Source organism: Enhydra lutris, unplaced genomic scaffold (assembly GCF_002288905.1).
Source record: "Enhydra lutris kenyoni isolate GAN:26980312 unplaced genomic scaffold, ASM228890v2 scaffoldscaffold2, whole genome shotgun sequence".
In the NCBI taxonomy this organism is placed as follows: domain Eukaryota; kingdom Metazoa; phylum Chordata; class Mammalia; order Carnivora; family Mustelidae; genus Enhydra; species Enhydra lutris.
In genome coordinates this window covers 92,515,126-92,534,548 of record NW_019154086.1, presented here as the reverse complement: position 1 = coordinate 92,534,548, position 19,423 = coordinate 92,515,126, and the positions used below count along the sequence as shown (strand labels likewise).

General features: G+C 34.2%; 1 protein-coding gene across 2 annotated transcripts in view; it reads right to left on the bottom strand.

Annotated features, from left to right (window-relative positions):
* LOC111149636 (neural cell adhesion molecule 2) overlaps positions 1–19,423 on the bottom strand; it is a 514,271-nt gene that overhangs the window by 41,766 nt on the left and 453,082 nt on the right. For both annotated transcript variants that reach the window (XM_022506828.1, XM_022506836.1), the window contains 3 exons: positions 16,232–16,351; positions 12,236–12,357; positions 793–973 (listed from right to left, as the gene is read on the bottom strand). In XM_022506828.1, the coding sequence (XP_022362536.1) occupies positions 793–973; positions 12,236–12,357; positions 16,232–16,351 (423 nt within the window). The remainder of the gene's footprint in view (positions 1–792; positions 974–12,235; positions 12,358–16,231; positions 16,352–19,423) is intronic.

Sequence of the window (19,423 nt, the reverse complement as noted above, 5' to 3'; positions counted from 1 at the left end):
AAATTCATCAGTAAATGTTACATATATTTAAAGGAATGATGGATGTTAAAATATGATCCATGTGACAACTTACAGAGTTAAATATGACAATGAATCTGGACAAATTCTTGCATCTTTACCTCTATAGCATGTATCTGAAAAAAAATTTAATATCCTTCCTGTGGACTTTTATAGCATCACTAGCATATAATGATGCAAGCACTGTTACTTAATAAAGATAGAATTCACCAGTGCACTGTGAATACTGATGTCAAGTGTCTTGAAATATTGTGAGCCTCCTTGAAACCCTAGTTGTACTTTTTTTCTGGGGTACATCTGTAGTTTTTCTGCCTCAGCATGTGATTGAGTCTGTATTTCCAAAATCAACTGGCTTGATCAGTCATGGATGGGCTTATCATTATCTTTGACCACATTTTTCCATAAGTGAAGGACCAGCCTCCATGTGTTTGGTAGAGACGTCTTCTTTGCAAAAGATTTTCTGGACTTAATAGAAATCTTTCATGTTGGTTTTTGACACTCCATTCTTACCCTCCATCCCCTCTTTCTGTTCTCTCCCCATCCCTTCGACTACCAAAGCTGTCAAAGTGCATTTACCATCTAGCTGATACCCCATGGCAAAAACAATTTGAGAAATCTTGAGTAAGACATGTCACAATAACCATGATTAGAAGTCAGGATTCACACTTCCTTCTATAAAATTATGTTTTCAGTATTAAGAAAAATTCCAGAGGAGTTTATAAAAAGATGATATCATATGTATAGCCACCTAAGAAAGTACATAGTTTTGCTTACCTTTAATAATGTTTGGCTTTGGTGGCATGCTGAACTCATAGACTGTTGGTTCTGAATATCCCAATCTATTGGCAGCTGTAATTTGAACTTCATACCCCATTGTCCACTGTAGATGCTCCAAAATAATGTGGTCTTTATTTCCCTGCACTTTTTTCTCTAGCCACTGATCTTCTTTATCTTTCTGTAGGAGCAATAAGATATATTTTGTAAATACATTGAAGTTATGATTTTTAAAAAATATAATTTATCTTCAGGTAGAAAAAAGTGCTTTTATTAATTTCAAAAAAATGACATTTTATCATTTACAGGGATAAAGAAAGTTACTTTATCAATGAAGTCATTTCTAACAATTTTCTATAAAAATTCTGTATTTTTTTAAATTTTAGCCAAAGAATATTTTCATAATTAATTTTTGATAACTCAGTGGTGATAATTCACCTTCATTAGGATTTTATTTTTATTTCACAGGTATCAATTTGCTCTTTGGCCATTTTTAGATTATTAGTAGCCAGGTGGACAGAAAAAATGAAACATAGTTTACAGAAAAAGCTTAGTATATCCATTAAAATAATTGCCAGACATTCTAACAATGTTATTCTTCTGATCCATGAGCATGGAATGTTTTTCCATCTTTTTGTGTCTTCTTCAACTTCCTTCATAAGAGTTCTATAGTGTCTAGAGTATAGATCCTTTTCCTCTTTGGTTAGGTTTATTCCAAGACATCTTAAAGTTTTTGGTGTTATCATAATTAAAATCAATTCCCAAATTTCTCTATCTACAGTTACATTGCTAGTGTATAGGAAAGCAACTGATTTCTGTGCATTGATTTTGTATCCTGTCATATTACTGAATTGCTATATGAGTTCTAGTAGTTTGGGGGTAGAGTCTTTTGGGTTTGCCACATAAAGTATCATGTCATCTGGGAAGAGAGAGAGTTTTACTTCTTCTTTGTCAATTTGAATACGTATTTTTTTATTTCTTTTGTTGTCTGATTGCTGTTGCTGGGACTTCCAGTACTCTGTTGAACAATAGGGGAAAGAGTAGACATCCTTGTTGTGTTCCTGATCTTAAGGGAAAGGCTCTCAGCTTTTCCCCATTAAGAATGATATTTGCTGTGGGCTTCTCATAGATGGTTTTTATATGGTGTCCAGAGCAATCTATATATTCAACGCCATCCTGATCAAAATACCAATGCCATTTTTCAAAGTGCTGGAAAAATTTGTATGGAACCTAAAATTTGTATGCAATCCTAAAATTTGTATGGAACCAGAAAAACCCCGATTCACCAAAGAAATGTTGAAAAAGAAAAACAAAGTTGGGGGCATTATGTTGCCTGATTTCAAGCTATACTACAAAGCTGTGATCACCAAGACAGCATGGTAGTGACACAAAAATAGACACATAGATCAATTGAACAGAACAGAGAACCCAGATATGGACCCTCAAATCTATGGTCAACTAATCTTGACAAAGCAGGAAAAAATACCCAAAGGTTAAAGACAATTTCTTCGATAAATGGTGCTGGTAAAATTGGATAGCTATATACAGAAGAATGAAACTCAACCATTCTTTTACACCATACACAAAGATAAACTCTGAATGAAAGACCTCAATGTGAGACAGGAATTCATCAAAATCCTAGAGAAGAACATAGGCAGTAACCTTTTTGACATCGGCCACAGCAACTTCTTTCAAAACATGTCTCCAAAGTCAAGGGAAACAAAAGCAAAAATGAACACTTGGGACCTCATCAAGATAAAAAGCTTCTGCACAGTAAAGGAAACAGTCAACAAAACTAAGAGATAACCCAAGGAATGAGAGAAGATATTTATAAATGACACTACAGATAGAGGGCTGGTACCCAAGATATATAAAGAACTTCTCAAACTCAACACCCAAAAAACAAATAATCAAGTCAAAAAATGGGCAAAAAACATGAACAGACACTTCTCCAAAGAAGACATACAAATGTCTAACAGATACGTGAAAAAATGTTCAACATCATTAGCCATCAGGGATATTTAAATCAAAACCACACTGAGATACGACTTTACCCCAGTTAGAATGGCAAAAATTGACAAAACAAGAAACAACAAATGTTGGCGTGGTTGTAGAGAAAGGGAAACTTTTTTTTTCTTTTCTTTTCTTTCTTTTTTTTTTTGGAAACCCTCTTAACTTGTTGGTGGGAATGCAAGTTGGTATACCCACTTTGGAAAACAGTTTGGAGGTTCCTCAAAAAGTTAAAAATAGAGCTAACCTGTAACCCAGCAATTGTACTAGTGGCTATTTATCCCAAAGATATGGATGTAGTGAAAAGGGCCATATGCACTCCAAAGTTCATATCAGCAATGACCACAATAGCCAAAGTGTGGAAGTAGCCAAGATGCCCTTCAATGGATGAATGGATAAGGAAGATGTGGTCCATGTATACAATGGAATATTGCTCAGCCATCAGAAAGGATGAATACCAAATATTTGCATCAACATGGATGGAACTGAAGGAGATTATGCTAAGTGAAATAAGTCAAACAGAGAAAGACAATTATCATATGGCTTCACTCATTTGTGGAACATAAGGGTTAGCGTGGAGACATTAGGAGAGGGAAGGAAAAAATGAAGGGGCAGAATCAGAGGGGATGATGAACCATGAGAAACTATGGACTCCAGGAAACAAACTTAGGGTTTTAGAGGGGAGAGGGTTGGGGGGATGGATTAGCCTGGTGATGGGTATTAAGGAGGGCACATATTGCATGAACCACTGAGTGTTACACACAAACTATGCATCATGGAACACTACGTCAAAAACTAATGATGTACTATATGGTGACCTACATAATAAAAAATATTAAGAAAAAGTAAGTTATTATGAAATTATTGCTAATTTTCTTGGGTATAATTATAGTATTATGGTTATGTGGAGAATATTCCTTGAATTCACAAATATTTGTTGAAGGAGTATTGAAGAATGAAGTGTCATGATGTTCTTATCATATGTTTTAGCAAGAGGATTTATCCATGTGTGGGAATAAATTGAGAAAGGTGTTTTAATGTGGCACTATGTTAACAATTGTGGACTCTTGATGGAGAGTATATGAGTGTTTGCTGTATTTTTCTGAATTCTATGTTTACATTGGTAAATTAAAAGGTGTCAGAAAAGAAAATAAATATATTAGTTATTAATTTATTAAAGACATATACCCCCATAAATTCCTAGATGTCCAGATGAAATCTTTTTTCCTCTGCACAATAAATAAATAAATAAATAAATAAAATTAAAAATAAAATAAAAATAAAATAAATGCCAGAGACTATTGTTTAAGGCTTGAGGTGGGGGAAGGAAGATAAAATGTCTTGCAAATAGAGGCTGGATATTTTTTACAGATTTAAATTACTATGGGTATTTTTATTATTCTGATATTTTAGACTCATAAAAATATTACCTGTTAAAAATGTTATTAGCGTCAGAAAATAAAATGTATCATTCTATCCTTGAAAATCTACACTTAAATCCTGATCCTTTTTCTAAAATAAATGTTTTAGGGCTCCTGGGTGGCTCAGTGGGTTGGGCCTCTGCCTTTGGCTCAGGTCATGATCTCAGGGTCCTGGAATCGAGTCCCACATCGGGCTCTCTGCTCAGCAGGGAGCCTGCTTCCTCCTCTCGCTCTCTGCCTGCTTCTCTGCCTACTTGTAATCTCTGTCAAATAAATAAATAAAATCTTTAAAAATATATAAATAAAATAAAATAAATGTTTTATATCACATATTTGAATTACCCTTTATCTGAAAAATATACTATGACTACAATTAAAAAAAATAAAGTTACACAATTTAATGACTTAAAGTAACCTAAAAAATGTGAACATTTAGCTGTGCCACGTTATCCATTTAAACACTGGGGCATTCCTTAGTCTCTTCACCTTGTTTCTTTCATCTCTATTACAGAAATGATAGTAACAGCTGCATCTGTCAGTTTTATGAGGGAGCAATAAAGAAAATCAAGTACTTTGGGTAGTCCAGGGCCTTAGGAATCATAAGCACTTAGCAAATGACAGCTATTAAGGAGAACATATTTCTATAATAACTATATGAAAATAAAATAATAATTTGCTGGAATGATGTTTTTAATAAATTATCACTTATAATTACAAATCTCAATTTCCCAGAGATAAAACTATAAATAACTTAGAGCCTGGTGATAGATAGAGAGATCAATAGATGACAGATAGATTGATAGATAGATAGAGGAAAGACAGATCAATCTTTTTAACCTCAGTGCTCAGCCCAGTTGAGCCAATATTGTACAATGTTGCTTTGACTATAAAGCATAGCAATGTTTTCGGCATTTATGGTGAAAATTGAGGATTTATTCTCTGAAATTAAATTGTGGAAGTTAAACGCATGATTGCATTAAATTGGTGGTACTACAAACATAAAGTGTCCATTAAAAGGAGACAGGAAGACATTATTATTTTGATACCATATTATTACTCTATTTTCTTACTTAATTATTTTTGGTTACATAGAATTTTTATTACAAAGTCTTCAGTTAGCTTGTTTTGATATTTCATCTAAAACTAAAGATATTAGCACCCTTAATGCTATGAAACCATGGGTTTAGGAAAATCACTTAAAGTTCCCATATAAACAAAGGCATTTCCTTGATTTTTGATACTTAGAAATGGATTAAGTTTATGAATTGTTGCCCAATCCTATTTTAAGGTATCATGAAGTATACTGAAGAGGCCATATGACACTTATAACTTGCCTACATCACTAAATGACTAGTAAGTCTAAGAAAGGAAGTGAGGAGTGCTTTTGAAATGTTTGGGACTGATGTACCAAACAGCCATGATTTTCCCAACACCTTCCTTCTTCATCAATTCACCATCAATTATTCATTCCACCTTTACTGGGTAGAGGGGCAGTTCTAGAACTCTGAACACAATAGTGAACAGGACATGTACAATACACTAATACTCGAGTTCATACCAGTCAGGAGAAAGACATGAGCTTTTTGAAAAACCAAGAATGCTCTGGGGGCATGAAACAGGGAAACTTAATAGAGTCTGGGGCCTCTGGGGAAGTGAGGTCACTCATATTGGAAATAAACTCCAGTGTCACTTATCATTTGTCCTAACAGTTAATGAAAAAGTGTGATTCTTTCCCCAAGGTTTGGATCCAAAAGTAAGCACAATGATTGAAAATCTCAGAAAAAAGCACGAACGCTGGGAGGTAGAAAGATACATATTATAGGTTTGTTGTTTTCAGTAAATGTAAAAATGTAAAAAAAAACAAAAAACAAAAAACAAAAAACTTTTTTTTTGGTATTGACCAAAAAAAAAAAAAAAAAGCTTAAAAATATTTATTCAAAAACAATCTTAGATGATATATTACATGTATATGTGTATATATATGTGCATACATATTGTGTCTGTATATGTATGTGTATACATACACATGTACAGGAAGGAGGGGTGAGAAACAGGAGAAGTGAAAGGTTAGATAAAGACAAAGGGTATATGAAGCAGTAAAGAGTTGCCCCGTGGCCTTCCTTTTTTCCCAGTAATTCTATCAGTCCTAAGTAACTATGAAGTGCTTGGTAAGAATGGATATCTTGGTGAAAATCCAGAATTGAGTTTTTGCTCTGGATCTGAGTGGAGATGTGGCTGAAAGAGCCAGAAAATGAGCCAACAGCTGAGATCTGGATTACCCAAGGATAAAATTTATTCTTCACAGTGATGGGGAGACTTCATGTCCTTCACATAATCCTCCAAAAATACTATTTCTGGGAAATCAGCATTTGAAGTGAAACTTCCAGACAAGCACAAGACTTGTAGATAGTCTCTTCCGAATTACCCATCATGTAACTCTTAATTGTTGAAGCTCTTAACGTGATACATTAAAAGCCCCTCCATCATTTTAGATAGTTGGACTGATGGCATAACCAAAGGGAGTTCTAATATTTAAGTCAATTTCATTTTCCATTCAACATTAGACAAGGAGGCTTTTTAATCCCTTAATTGCTTTTCTTAGGGAGTAGGGAAAAAAAAATTAAAGTGGGTGTTACCAAATACTCCCCTAGGTATCCAAATCTCAATTATGCATCTGTAGAGTGCCTAATTTACAGAATTTAAATGCCTAGGGAACTATTTAAGATAATCTAGTTGCAAAATGTTCCCCTAGGTAACTTAATGAGATGATTTGCTGAATAAGGCTATTATTAATAAGCCAATTAAATGTTGAAGGGCAGCTACTAAAAGAAAAATGGTCATTTTGCTTTGATATAGCTTCTCTTAAGCAATCTTTTTTCTCAGAAAATAGAGAGCAGGGCCAAATGACAGTTAAGACCTCTCCTTATCAGTTATTTTAAAATGATAATATCAGCATATGGGGAAATATTTGCTATCATCTGTCTAGGGAGGAAAGCTGAGAAGAGATGAAGGAGGTGTTGGTTTTCTTATTTGTAGAGGACTCCCTGGCTGTTTTTATTTATAGTAAGAATTAATGCAGTAATCCTTCTGGAAGTCTCAGAGAATACATGGTTAATATCATCTTAAATGAAAATAGAATCAACAGTGGACATAAGAGGAGATTAGCTTGTACTAACTTGAATTGTAAGGTTTCTGTGACTCTGTTATGTTATGCTTTAAGATTTTCTATTTCCACATAAGGCAGTTTCTGGTTCCTGGATTTCCTGGTAGCGTGGTTCAGCTATTCTCTACTTGTACGACCTCACAAAAGGCCCCAGAATTCTCTACAGCTCCATTTATTACTCTGAACATAAGAGAGGTGACTTAGCAATCTCTCTCTCTCTCTTTAAAAAAATTATCTTTTCTTTTCCTGTGGCCATTGAGATACAGCCATCCAGACTCCCAATAGCTTAAGAAGGTCAATTAAGACTCAGAAATGTATGCTAGAGCACTGTTGCTAGTCCCTAAAGTACCTTCTTCACAAATGATTTTAAGCAACTAATTTTCTTTAGTCCTTCTTAGCTCCAGAGACTTATTTAATGTGCCAACACTAAGTGATAGTTATGATCCCACAGCTATCATCAAATTAGGGAGAAAACAGTAAAAAAACTCATGGAAGCATGTAAAAAGCTATTTATTAAATTATATGGAGTTACACTGACTCTACAACACAAAGTAGATGGAAAATATTCTGTACATAAAATAATTTCTTTCATTTTTCCATATACATTATGAAATTAATAAGCTTGTCTTTATTCTCCAAATACATGGTTTAATCCTACTGACTTAATGTTAGAGACATTAATTTTCACAAAGAATCCATACAGACATCTAATTCTTTCACTACTCTAGCTCTGTTCTTATAAATTCTGTCTTCTTAATGTGTAACTGAACAAAGTCATGTGCCCTATACGTGTTCCTGATCTGTGTTACATATTCTCTATATTAGGATATAATTTATCTTTCCTCATCCTGGTGAAATGCAGGTTTAATACTTAGATTCAGTGTCTGCTAGCAATCAACACTTTCATAAGGAATATTTTATCTCAATATTGTTGTTCCCAGGTTGTAAAACGTATAGTCCCACGCACATGGAGAGTTGAAAGCAACGGTCAAAGAAGCAATCAGGTTTATTGATTTTTTTTTAAGATTTTATTTATTTGACAGAGAGAGACACAGCGAGAGAGGGAACAAGCAGTGGGAGAGGGAGAAGCAGGCCTCCTTACAAGCAGGGAACCCAATTCAGGGTTCGATTTCAGGACCCTGGGATCATGACCTGAGCTGAAGACAGACACTTAACTGATGGAGCAGCCACCCAGGTACCCAGAAGCAATCAAGTTTAAAATCCTCATGATGTTGCTTACTTTCTGAATTCTCCTATGTCTTTACCATAGAGATTACACAATTAAAAAATGCACTGCATATCTCCAAATAATGCTTTGAGTTACTCAATTGCACTTTACTGTGGAATTCATGCAGTTTGAGGAACTAACAGATGAAATGGCTTGGAATCATAAAAAGAGAACAGATGATTAAAAACCTTTTGAAATAGTTACTATTTCAATACAAGTGCAACCATCAAAGCAAAGCCTGCCTAAGTATCTAGCCAACAAACCTTAAAATGCAAATTTTTAAATGTGAAGGACTAATCTGTTGAGAAAGAAAATGTGGAGAAAATTATTCCTTCCCAAGATCTGCTCTTGTTTCACCACATTCGTAGAACTTACATTGAATCATGGAATTTCCTATTAGACCTGTAGAGCATGATGTTTGCAGGATGAAGGGGGCAGAAAAGGAAGGGAAAGAAAAAAGAATAGACATATAGAGATTATTTTAAAGTGTTGAAGTAGAAGGCATACCATAAATGATATGGCAAAGATAAATTGGATCAGAATGGTTGGCCTTTGGATGCACAGAGCTAGCCAAATGACGTGAGATAGGAGAGTGGAGGGGTCAGTATAATTTCCACAGGAAGATTTCTATTCAACACTTACTGCTGCAAAACTGTATAGATTTTAAGTCTTATATTCTGATATCTGTTTCCTATGCCCACCAGATCACCCACATTCTGTAAGTTTCAGTTTGGCCATTAAAAGGTGTTGAAAAGTATCAATGTATTTTTTTTAGTATAGTTGACATACAATGTTACATTAGCTTCAGGTGTACAACATAGTGATTGGACAAGTTTATACATCTTGCTTGGCTCACCATGAGTGTAGCACCATCTGTCCAGATACATCACATCTTTCTGAATTGATATTACAATATCATTGCCTATATTCTTTATTCTGCGCCATTTATACCACTGACTTATTCATCCTGTAACTATGTCTCCAACGCCCCTTTCCTTTATTTTTGATTAATGGTTTATATTTATATTTATATTTATATTTATAATGACCAAGATGGAGAAATGCCTTCCTTGAAGTACAAAGGATGGAGAGGAATTGCTTTAATAATATTTAAGGTGGACATTATATAAGACTAAAGAATCACTCACCTCTACCTGTGATGAATCACTGAAGCAATAATACAGTGTATGCTAGTTGAATTAAAAAATTAAATTTATTTTAAAAAAAAGAAAGGAAGGAAGGAAGAAAGAAAGAAAGAAAGAAAGTCATGACAGCAAGAAGGCAGTCATCTGCAAGCCAGATAGGGAGGCCACAGAAGAAACCAAACCGGCTGGCACCTTGATCTTGGAATTCCAACCTCCAGACTGTGAGACAACAAGTTTCTATTGTTTAAGCCAAGCAACTATGGCATTTTATTATGGTAGCCCAAGAGGACGGAGATGGCTGTTGTAATAAAAAAGATAATTATTTTAACAATTTGTGACAGAACCCAGACCCTATTGTTTAGTTGACCCAACACTCAACTATAACCACTTTTCATTTAGTTATAGTCTTGAGAAATATTTCTGTCTAATGGGACACAATTTTAATTTTGCTCAGTGGAGTTTTTAGAAAATGTGTACTGTATTGCTGGAAGAGAAAGACAAATTCAGCTTAAACAGCCTATTACCTTTTTGTTTTTTCTAGTTTCTTCACATTCTAAATGTGGATGTGAATCCACCATCTTAAACTTAAAGATAATCTATATGAAGATAAAAGCCAATGTGCTAAGGATGAAAGAACATAAAGAAAAATATTTTGGATACCTGATTTTATAGCTGAAGAAGTCATACATTCTTCAAAAATAATGCTGTATTAATAAAAGCCACTAGTATATGAAGAAAAATCATAATAGGAATAATAAATACTTGCTATCATCAGTTGAAATAAATGATTCTGGTTGAACTCAACATAGCACTGGTATTATTTCCAATATCCAACTCTTCAGAAAGGATAAGTCAAACATTGATTTTAGTTTTAGGTACAAATTATATTAGTAGAAAATATATTAGATGTATTTTTATAACTCCTCATTGGATCTCAGTGTTCACTATGGGATTTTACTGGGGTTGCCTAATAAATTCTTACATCTACCTGTATTTTGTGCCATAAATTGTCTAATTATAGGCCACAATCTGCAATGAAGTCTGTTCTTCCAGTCCAGTTCATGATTCTGTTCAGGCCTATGATCTTTAGAGACTTTTTCCTTCCAAAGAGTTTCCAGATGTCAAACAAGAACAGTCATGAAACCTGACTTGAGTAGCATGAAACCATCATGTTCATAGTAGGACCAGTGAGCCATTCAGGGCCATTTTGGAGAACAGGCATGAAACCTTCATAGACAGTTAGCCATAAAACACCCCCAGCTGCTCACCATTCCCAGAATGAAACCTGCAACAAAGAGGCATCCTAGAAAGGGAATATTAATTTTAAATTTAAAGACTGATATCTAAAATTAATTATTTAAGTATGCTGTTCAAAAATCAAACTCCTAAAAAAAGCTCCTCTTTTAACAAAACTTTAAAACTTAGATGTTTAAATTAAAAAAATATGTATTATAATTTAGAAAATTATGAAATTGTGGGAAAACAGCTTCATTTATAGACTATTAGGGAACAATTACTTAAAACACTATTTGCTAAAATATAATAAACTTGGGAAGTATTACTAAGTGTCCCATAAACATAAATGTAAAATTGATACTGTATTATAGGGATAATCATAAATGCTAAAAAATAAATTTCACACAGTTTAATTTAGAATTGTATTTCATTTTTAACATATTCCATAAGCGACACAAATACTCCATAGCACTTAGGGCAATGTTAAGAGAACCCACTTTAAGTGGCATTAGGTATAATTTTCAGCCAAAGGTAAGTCCACTATGTCACTTTCTTCATTACTTTGCAACCAGAGGATGTCCTTCACCTCTACATCCATAAGTCCCAAGGCAGTTCTTAGCTATCCCAAGTCCCATATTAGCTAGTGCTAATTAAACTTGAAAAGAACTAATCCTTCTTCCACAAGTTCAATGAAGCCATTCTTTGTTAAATGTTGTTTGGAGCAATTTGTGTTTTAATCAAGTGACTAAATATCAATAACAATTCATATCAAAAGGCTTATTAATTTAAGGCATTAATAATCTAATAATTCATAAGAATAAAAAATGAAATCGTTTTGATACAATAACTAATTACTTACAATACAATAACTAAAATTAAGAAGAGGGGCTTAGCTTGAAGTTACTAATATCAAGCAGAATGGAAGGCAAAAACATCCTGTTAAACTTGTGAAAAAAATAAGGAAAATGTTTTCATTTCTGAAATGTTAAGATTAGAAATCACAAGATGAATAGATGGCATTTTTTGATGATCAATGCTTAGATTATATGCACACACACAAAAGACAAGTATTTCACAATTTATCATGATGAATTTCAGCAATGGACCATTAGCAGTTTAATTTCTATGAGTACTGTTTATCATCGTTAATATACATTCATGCCTAATATGTCTATGAATTCAATGCAAATTTAATACAATTTGAAAAAATTATACAAAATGATAATGAAAAGGTACTTACACTTCTATACTTGACAATGTATTCCAAAATAGGGGCCCCTCCATCGTCCTGTTTGGTGATACTTAGTTTAAAGCTCTTTCCACTGCTTGGCTGCCCGTGTATGGCTGGAGGACTTGGTTCACCTAAATAAGCGATACAACATTCTTGGATTTTACACACACCTCAGATACCTGGAAAAACTTCATTCTAATAAAGAGAACATTGTCATGTGGTTAAAAAAAAAAATGATGTGATCCTAAATTTGCCATTTTCCCATCTGCCTTTTGTTGTGATAAAACCACTGATCCCTTCTCCCCTTCTTCTCTAAGAAACAGCAATATTCATAAATCGACATAAATACTGAAGTGTCATGACAAAATTGTGACACCTGAGGACCAAAATATCATTTACACTGACGTGCAAATGTTCTGAGGATAGCATTGCATTAGACAAGTGAAACGTTTATTTCTTGGGTTATTAATAGTGTGCAATCCTGTTTATTCATATTAATTTCTGTAAACATTTTGTACATGTGTTTTAATATAAACATTGTTATCAGACTACGTGGAATATACACTTACTGGGAAAGATAATAAGATAATGGTGTAGCAATTACATATCAGCTTTATTGGGTGTTTTTCAAAAGATTTATTTATTTGTTTTGAGGGAGGGGGCAGGGCAAGGGAGATGGAAAGACAGAATCTCAGCAGACTCCATGCAGAGCACAGAGCCTGATGTGGGCTCAGTCTCAGCACCCTGAGATCATGACCTGAGCCAAAATCAAGAGTTGGACGTTTAACTGACTGAGCCATCCAGGCACCCCTTAATGAGTATTTTTAAAGTAGATGCAGATTTGAACACAGAACTTTTGTGATATCTAATCAATAGACATGTGTTCCAATATGTAATTTTTTCTTCTAACATCATGGACGTATTTGCCTTTGATGTGATTCATCCCATGGAGGTGGTTTTATAACAAAGATGCTTATATGTTTAATATGAACAGGGATCTAGTGAAATGTAGTTTTCTATGTGAAGGGTGCCATCACTGCTTGACAACAAGGAAAGGAGACTTCTTGCTGTGTGTCACTTATGTGATGTCTTTCAGCATGCACTGGCATCCTCTATGCTTTTTTCCCTCAATTCCCTATAGATAGGAATATAGTAATACTAAGGAACTTTCAGGAGACATGCTTTAGTTTGCAAGGTTCCAGAAACTTGTAGTATATATGGGTCTACTCAGAAGAATGTCAAGACAATCTAAGCAGAATAGAGTGAAGAGGATTTTATGACTCCAAACTTGGAGAATCTGTGTTTGTTTGTTTTTTGCCTTCGGCAGGTTATCTTTTTTAATATGGTGTTTATAGCCATATGAAATGAGTACTTTATTTGAAAAAGGCATATAGTTAAAGAAATATGCCAATGGGCTATGGTGACATGCAAGTATATAATAAAATAGCCTTGTATATTATAGCCATACAGAAATAAATTAAATAGAGGTATTCTGGAAGGATTCTTCATTAAAATTAATTAAATTAGTGTGCAGATATTATGATATGAAATGATCCATATTCAATATAACATATTTTCAATAAATGAATTAAATGTTTATAAAAACCAGTAAATAATTTCTTAAAAAGACTTAACAAGAGATAGTGGGAAAATCTAAATATTGTAAAATGGATCTTATACTCAGGTAGTTTAATATCATTTCTAAATAACATTTTAGAATGTCTGTGTTATACAGTATGCATTTATTTAATAATATTATAATCATATTATTTTGATAATAACATTTTGAGATAATAGTTATACAGCAGGAACTGTATTTTCAGTTACAAATGTTTTAACATATAAATTTAAAATATTTAGGTCTATATTTAACCTTTACAATATACTAAATCTGTGATTCCATTACAATTGCTACTTCCTTCGAAAAGAAAGTTCAGAACAAATGTAAATTTCATCAAAAAGGAATTGATTAAAATAATAGTTTCTATTAGTAGTTAAACAATGGAATGTTTATGCCAAAGTAATAATATAAATAATAATCAAGAAAGTAATAATGGGTAGTTATGACATATTAAGTACTTTACATATATCATCTCATTTAAACCTCAAAAAAATCTTGAGAAAGAGCTACAGGGGTGCCTAGATAGTCCAGTCTGTTAAGCATCTGATTCTTGGTTTTGGCTCAGGTCATGATCTCAGGGTCATGGGACTGAGCCCCACATGGGACTCTGTGCTCAGCACCCCTTTCCTTCTCTTTCTGCCCCTTCCCCCACTCACATACCATTCTTTCTCTCTCTTTCTCTCTGTCAAATAAATAAATACATAAATCTTATGAAAAATTGCGAAGCAGCTAAAATGCATATTTACAATTAAAAGCAAAACAAAACAAAACAAAAACAGAAACAAAAAACCCTTAGACCTGGCCCTTAAAGTTTCAATGTCTAGGACTGAGGTCTGTAAGTCAATAGCAGTACACTAAGAGATTAGAAGCATTATGATTTAAGAAGAAAAGATTAAAAAAAAAAAGAGAGAAAGAGAGGGGTTTTCTATTTGAAGCACCTAGGTTGGTGTTCTATGAACAAAAGAAGGGGACAGTGCCTAATTGAAGAGGAGACAAAGTTGGAGTGGTTAGCCAAGGTCTTACTGGTCTTGACCTCTTTGGGTGCTGATGTGCAGTGACATGGAGAGAGGAACCAAGACAGAAAAGGGAAAGGAAAACAGTCTGACCAAACTTGAGTTCCACTTACCGACGCCGAGAACACCGAGGCCACTGAGGAAGGAGGTATGAGGAGGGCAGGCATGCAAATGTGTGTGTGGACAAAAGGGGTGTGGACAGAAGGTGAAGGCTGGTGTTGAGGATTAGAAGTAGAGAAGGTACAAATCTGCTTAAATTTGTGAAAAGTCATTCTAGTCTGAAAGTGTAGCTGTGAGTTAATATGAACTAATAGTCGTCCTGGAGAGAAAACAGGGAGGGACTGAAAAAGATAAAAGCATCAGAAATGGAGAAAAGGGGACATCTGACAGAGTCTGTGAGAACCAAGAGCAAGTCACAAATTAGGGTAAGGTAAATTATTCTCGCCAATTTGCTTTATTAGGTGTACATATTAAGCACGGTGATGCCCAGATTTTATAATAGCGCTTGTTGGGTCACAGTCAAATTCCTCACATTGTCAAATAATTTATTCAACGTAAAGGAAATGGAAGTCTTTTCAAATTTATCTTCACTTTATGTAATTCAACAGCCTTACAATAACCCCAAAGGAGGACAGTAGCAGGGACAAGGCTACAATAGTTAATCTTCTGCAGTCACCATAAAAATGGATTAATTCAGTGGTGCCTTTTTCTCACACTTTGGGCCTACAGAATTTATGGGATAAAGGCAATAGTCATGTCTCATCAAAAGAATGAAATATTGGACATGTTACATAGTCACTATTTCTACTTTCTCACAGACTATGGTCTGAGCATTATAATTCAATTAATCAGACTATTAATAAATAGGACACCTTCCTGATGAGGACAACTTCCTGAGGGCAGTTTTACTGTATTTATTGTGTGTGTGCTTTGTTTGCCTCATTCAGAGCAAAGTTATTTTTTTTTAATTTTTTTAAAATTTTATTTATTTTTTTATTTTATTTTTTATTTTTTTTTAATTTTATTTTTTATAAACATATAATATATTTTTATCCCCAGGGGTACAGGTCTGTGAATCGCTAGGTTTACACACTTCACAGCACTCACCATAGCACATCCCCTCCCCAATGTCCATAACCCCACCCCCCTCTCCCAACCCCCCTCCCCCCATCAACCCTCAGTTTGTTTTGTGAGATTAAGAGAGCAAAGTTATTTTTATAAAACTTAGATGCCACCAATTTCAGAAACCACTTCAACAAAGATGTAATTCACTTCCCCAAAGTGTTGAAACACATCCCTGAATTTTAAGATGTCTTAAGTTTGCAAGCAAAGAGAATGGCAACAGAAAGTAAAACAGAGATGATTACTTACGGACTGGTAATGTCTGGAAAATTTCTATTTTGCTGTAGTCTCCTTGCCCTTTTCCATTTACTGCTGCAACCCTGATTTCATAAGTTGTATTTGGTTCCAGGTTGCTCAAAACAACCATTGCTAGGAGATGAAAAAAAAGCATATTATATATATCTATGGTTAATATATTTTAATAAGTAAAGAAACCAACCTATTACAAAGTTGAGTGAATAATTTCAATGTAAATCTTTCCAGAAAACACCTGAAAAACAGAAAATACATATAAGAAGGGGTTGATTTGTGAACACTGCCCTTCACCTTGATTTTAGCCTTCGGATTCCATGCAGTTATTACCAAAGAAGAAATTTAATAGCTTCTTTCATGATGCATTCACACTATATTCAATAAATAAGAATGATCTAAACAAAACATCTTTATTGTATGCATCCCAAATATTTTATCTACTTTAATTCCACTATTTCTATGGAACTTCATGGATATATGGAATTAAACATACAGAACTCTGGTCTTGGGTATGGGGTGTTCCACTCATGGTAGAAAAGTGTCATAAAGCTGACTCCATAACCAAAATAGATAATTTATTTGATAATCTTAAATCAAGTCAAATTATTTTTAATGCTGGTTTGAAGGTTGTCACCTCCTCTATTTTTTCTCTGAATTTCTTTTTAATTCTATACTTCCCATCAGACCTGGATTCAACACGACACTAAGAAGAGAGCATCTGAAAAAGTACAGGGATGTGAAGGTGATTAGAAATATCTCCTAGGTCATGCCAACTTCTTCAATTTGCCAAAGAATTTTGGGTATAATGGTAGCTTTAAAATATCCTATCTTTACAAATTCCTCTGAGGAAGCCAACAAAATTCCACAGATTCTTCCAATCTTACTGCTTTTGCTAAATAGCACAAAAATTTACTAGTGGAAGTGGTAAAGCCTTAACAAATAGAAAGAAATTATGTTTGGCTTATATAATCACTCCAAATAAAATGACCGATTCCTAATACACGATATAATCAGTCATAAAATAAAAGTTTAAATCATAGGTAACCAAGATCATATTTGCAGAGACATGGTTTTATATGACCCATGACTGACGATGCGAATATATATATAATATAGTGTGAATGCATCATGAAAGAAGCTATTAAATCTTTATTTGTAAATAAAATCATCTGGAAATCAAAAGTGTGGAGATCAGACAGTTCATCTTTTCAGGTTAAAAATGGATAATAGAGCTAGCAAACTATCAGAGCATATTGAAAAAGGAAAATGGAGGTTATTAGATTAAATAATTAAAACAACCCCCACCTCCCCCTAGAAAAACCTTCCACATTTTACTTGGATTATCTGAATGTTTCTAGTAAAAGCTTTTCCTGGCTTAAACGGTTGGTCGGCATTCTTCCTCCTCTGTCATTTCACAGGACTTGTGAGGAGTGTTGAGTTGTCCCTCTGTTTCTGCCAGAGAGAAACTCATTTCTTTAATTACATTATAAGCAAATCAGAAAATCACGTTTCTCCAAGTTTCCTCATATTCTTCTGTTCTCCGTATCAAGACTCTCCCCTCTGCTGAGTTTCACAGCAGAACGTTTGCGGAGGAGAGAGGCAAAGAGGTGAAGTAGTGGCTGAACTGTTATTACAGCACCGGGCTACGACAGTCAACGGTAACGTGGATGGGGGGGCCTTGTGGAGGCAAAATTACAGGGGAGAGGCATGAAAGTAAACCTATTGAAGCAAGTTTTACAAAGTTTATACACAAGAAGAAGTCAGTCTGCTTTTGAGTTCTGACTGTAAGGGTTTTGCTACAATAACCCTTATTATGAAGCTTATTAACATTGTGTGAACATAAAAATTATTGTGTGAAATAGAAAGTGCTCCATAAATTTGGACCCATTTAAAGAGAGGGAAAGGAAAAGATTCAGGGGAGGCAAAGCCCGGATCTGTAATTTGACTTGCCTTTCTTAAATGAGAGGATACATACATTAAATCATCCACAATTTCTTGGCATATTACCAAACACAGGGTTTTTGAACACCCAAGGTAGAACCTGAAAGCAAACTACCACTTGAAATACAAAAGGCTGCATACTTTATAAAAGACTCATACCTCAAATTATGAAGTTAGTTAATGGAAGGCTTTCTTTTCCCAAATGTGCGCATACAATAGAACAAAAGAATCACAAACTGAGGTGTGTGATCAGTTCTTTTCCTATAATTTGTTAGAAATTCAAACTCAAAAATTAGGTGAGAGTAGATCTAGATTACAAACTACTACAAGTTCTTTAAGGACAAATGGCATAAATTATTTTACAGTTATATTCAGTTAGCATGATTTGGAAATCATAATGCAATTCTTCTGAAAATTATAAACCACCACGAATTTTTCTATGACATGGCAACAGGTATAGGTTCTGCAAAGAATCTGGTTTTCTTCATTAATTTAATGTTTCTGTCTGATTTAAATATAATCAAGTTCCATAAATGGAACTATTTTGTCATCTGGCTATAAATGTAAAAGTATGACAAATATTGAAATGCATAAAACTAATGACATTGAAACTGGCAAATGAAGGAAAACAGAAACTTTTTTACATTATTTTTGCAAGTATGGAGATGGTATTGCTAGAGAGAAAAATCTAAAGTTTCATTTTCCCTTTAAGAGGGGAATCAGAGTTCATTAAAGGGAGTTAATAAAGTTTTAGTTCGTTCAGATTACATATTGTAAATACCATCCCTTTAGCTGTCAAGAGAAGCAGAGGCTACAGACTATTTATGACTCTTCGAGCAAAATAAATTACATATTTGCAAACTAATTAGGCTGAGCAAAGTTCTAAAGTGAGATGAAATTGAGCCATGCTCTTTTGGCTCTCTTAAACCTCAGGCCTCTCCATGGGGTTTTCTAGCCAGTCCGTGTAAGCAGGTAAGGACTCCCGGAGGTAGAAAGGCCACCTGAAAGGCCACTTATTCAGGCTGTCAGGAACCTTGAGACAAGAAATCACAAAGCTTAGCTAGGATGGGACTCATCATTCAAGACTACACTTACTGCTGATCTCCTCAGATAAATCTGTAAATATAATAAAATCCCCAAAGGTTCTTACCCAAGATTCAGCTTTTGTTCCCTAACAAGGAAAATAAGCCAAAAACCCCTTTTATTTCTTCTTCTTCTTCTTTTTCTTCCTCCTCCTCCCCCTCCCCC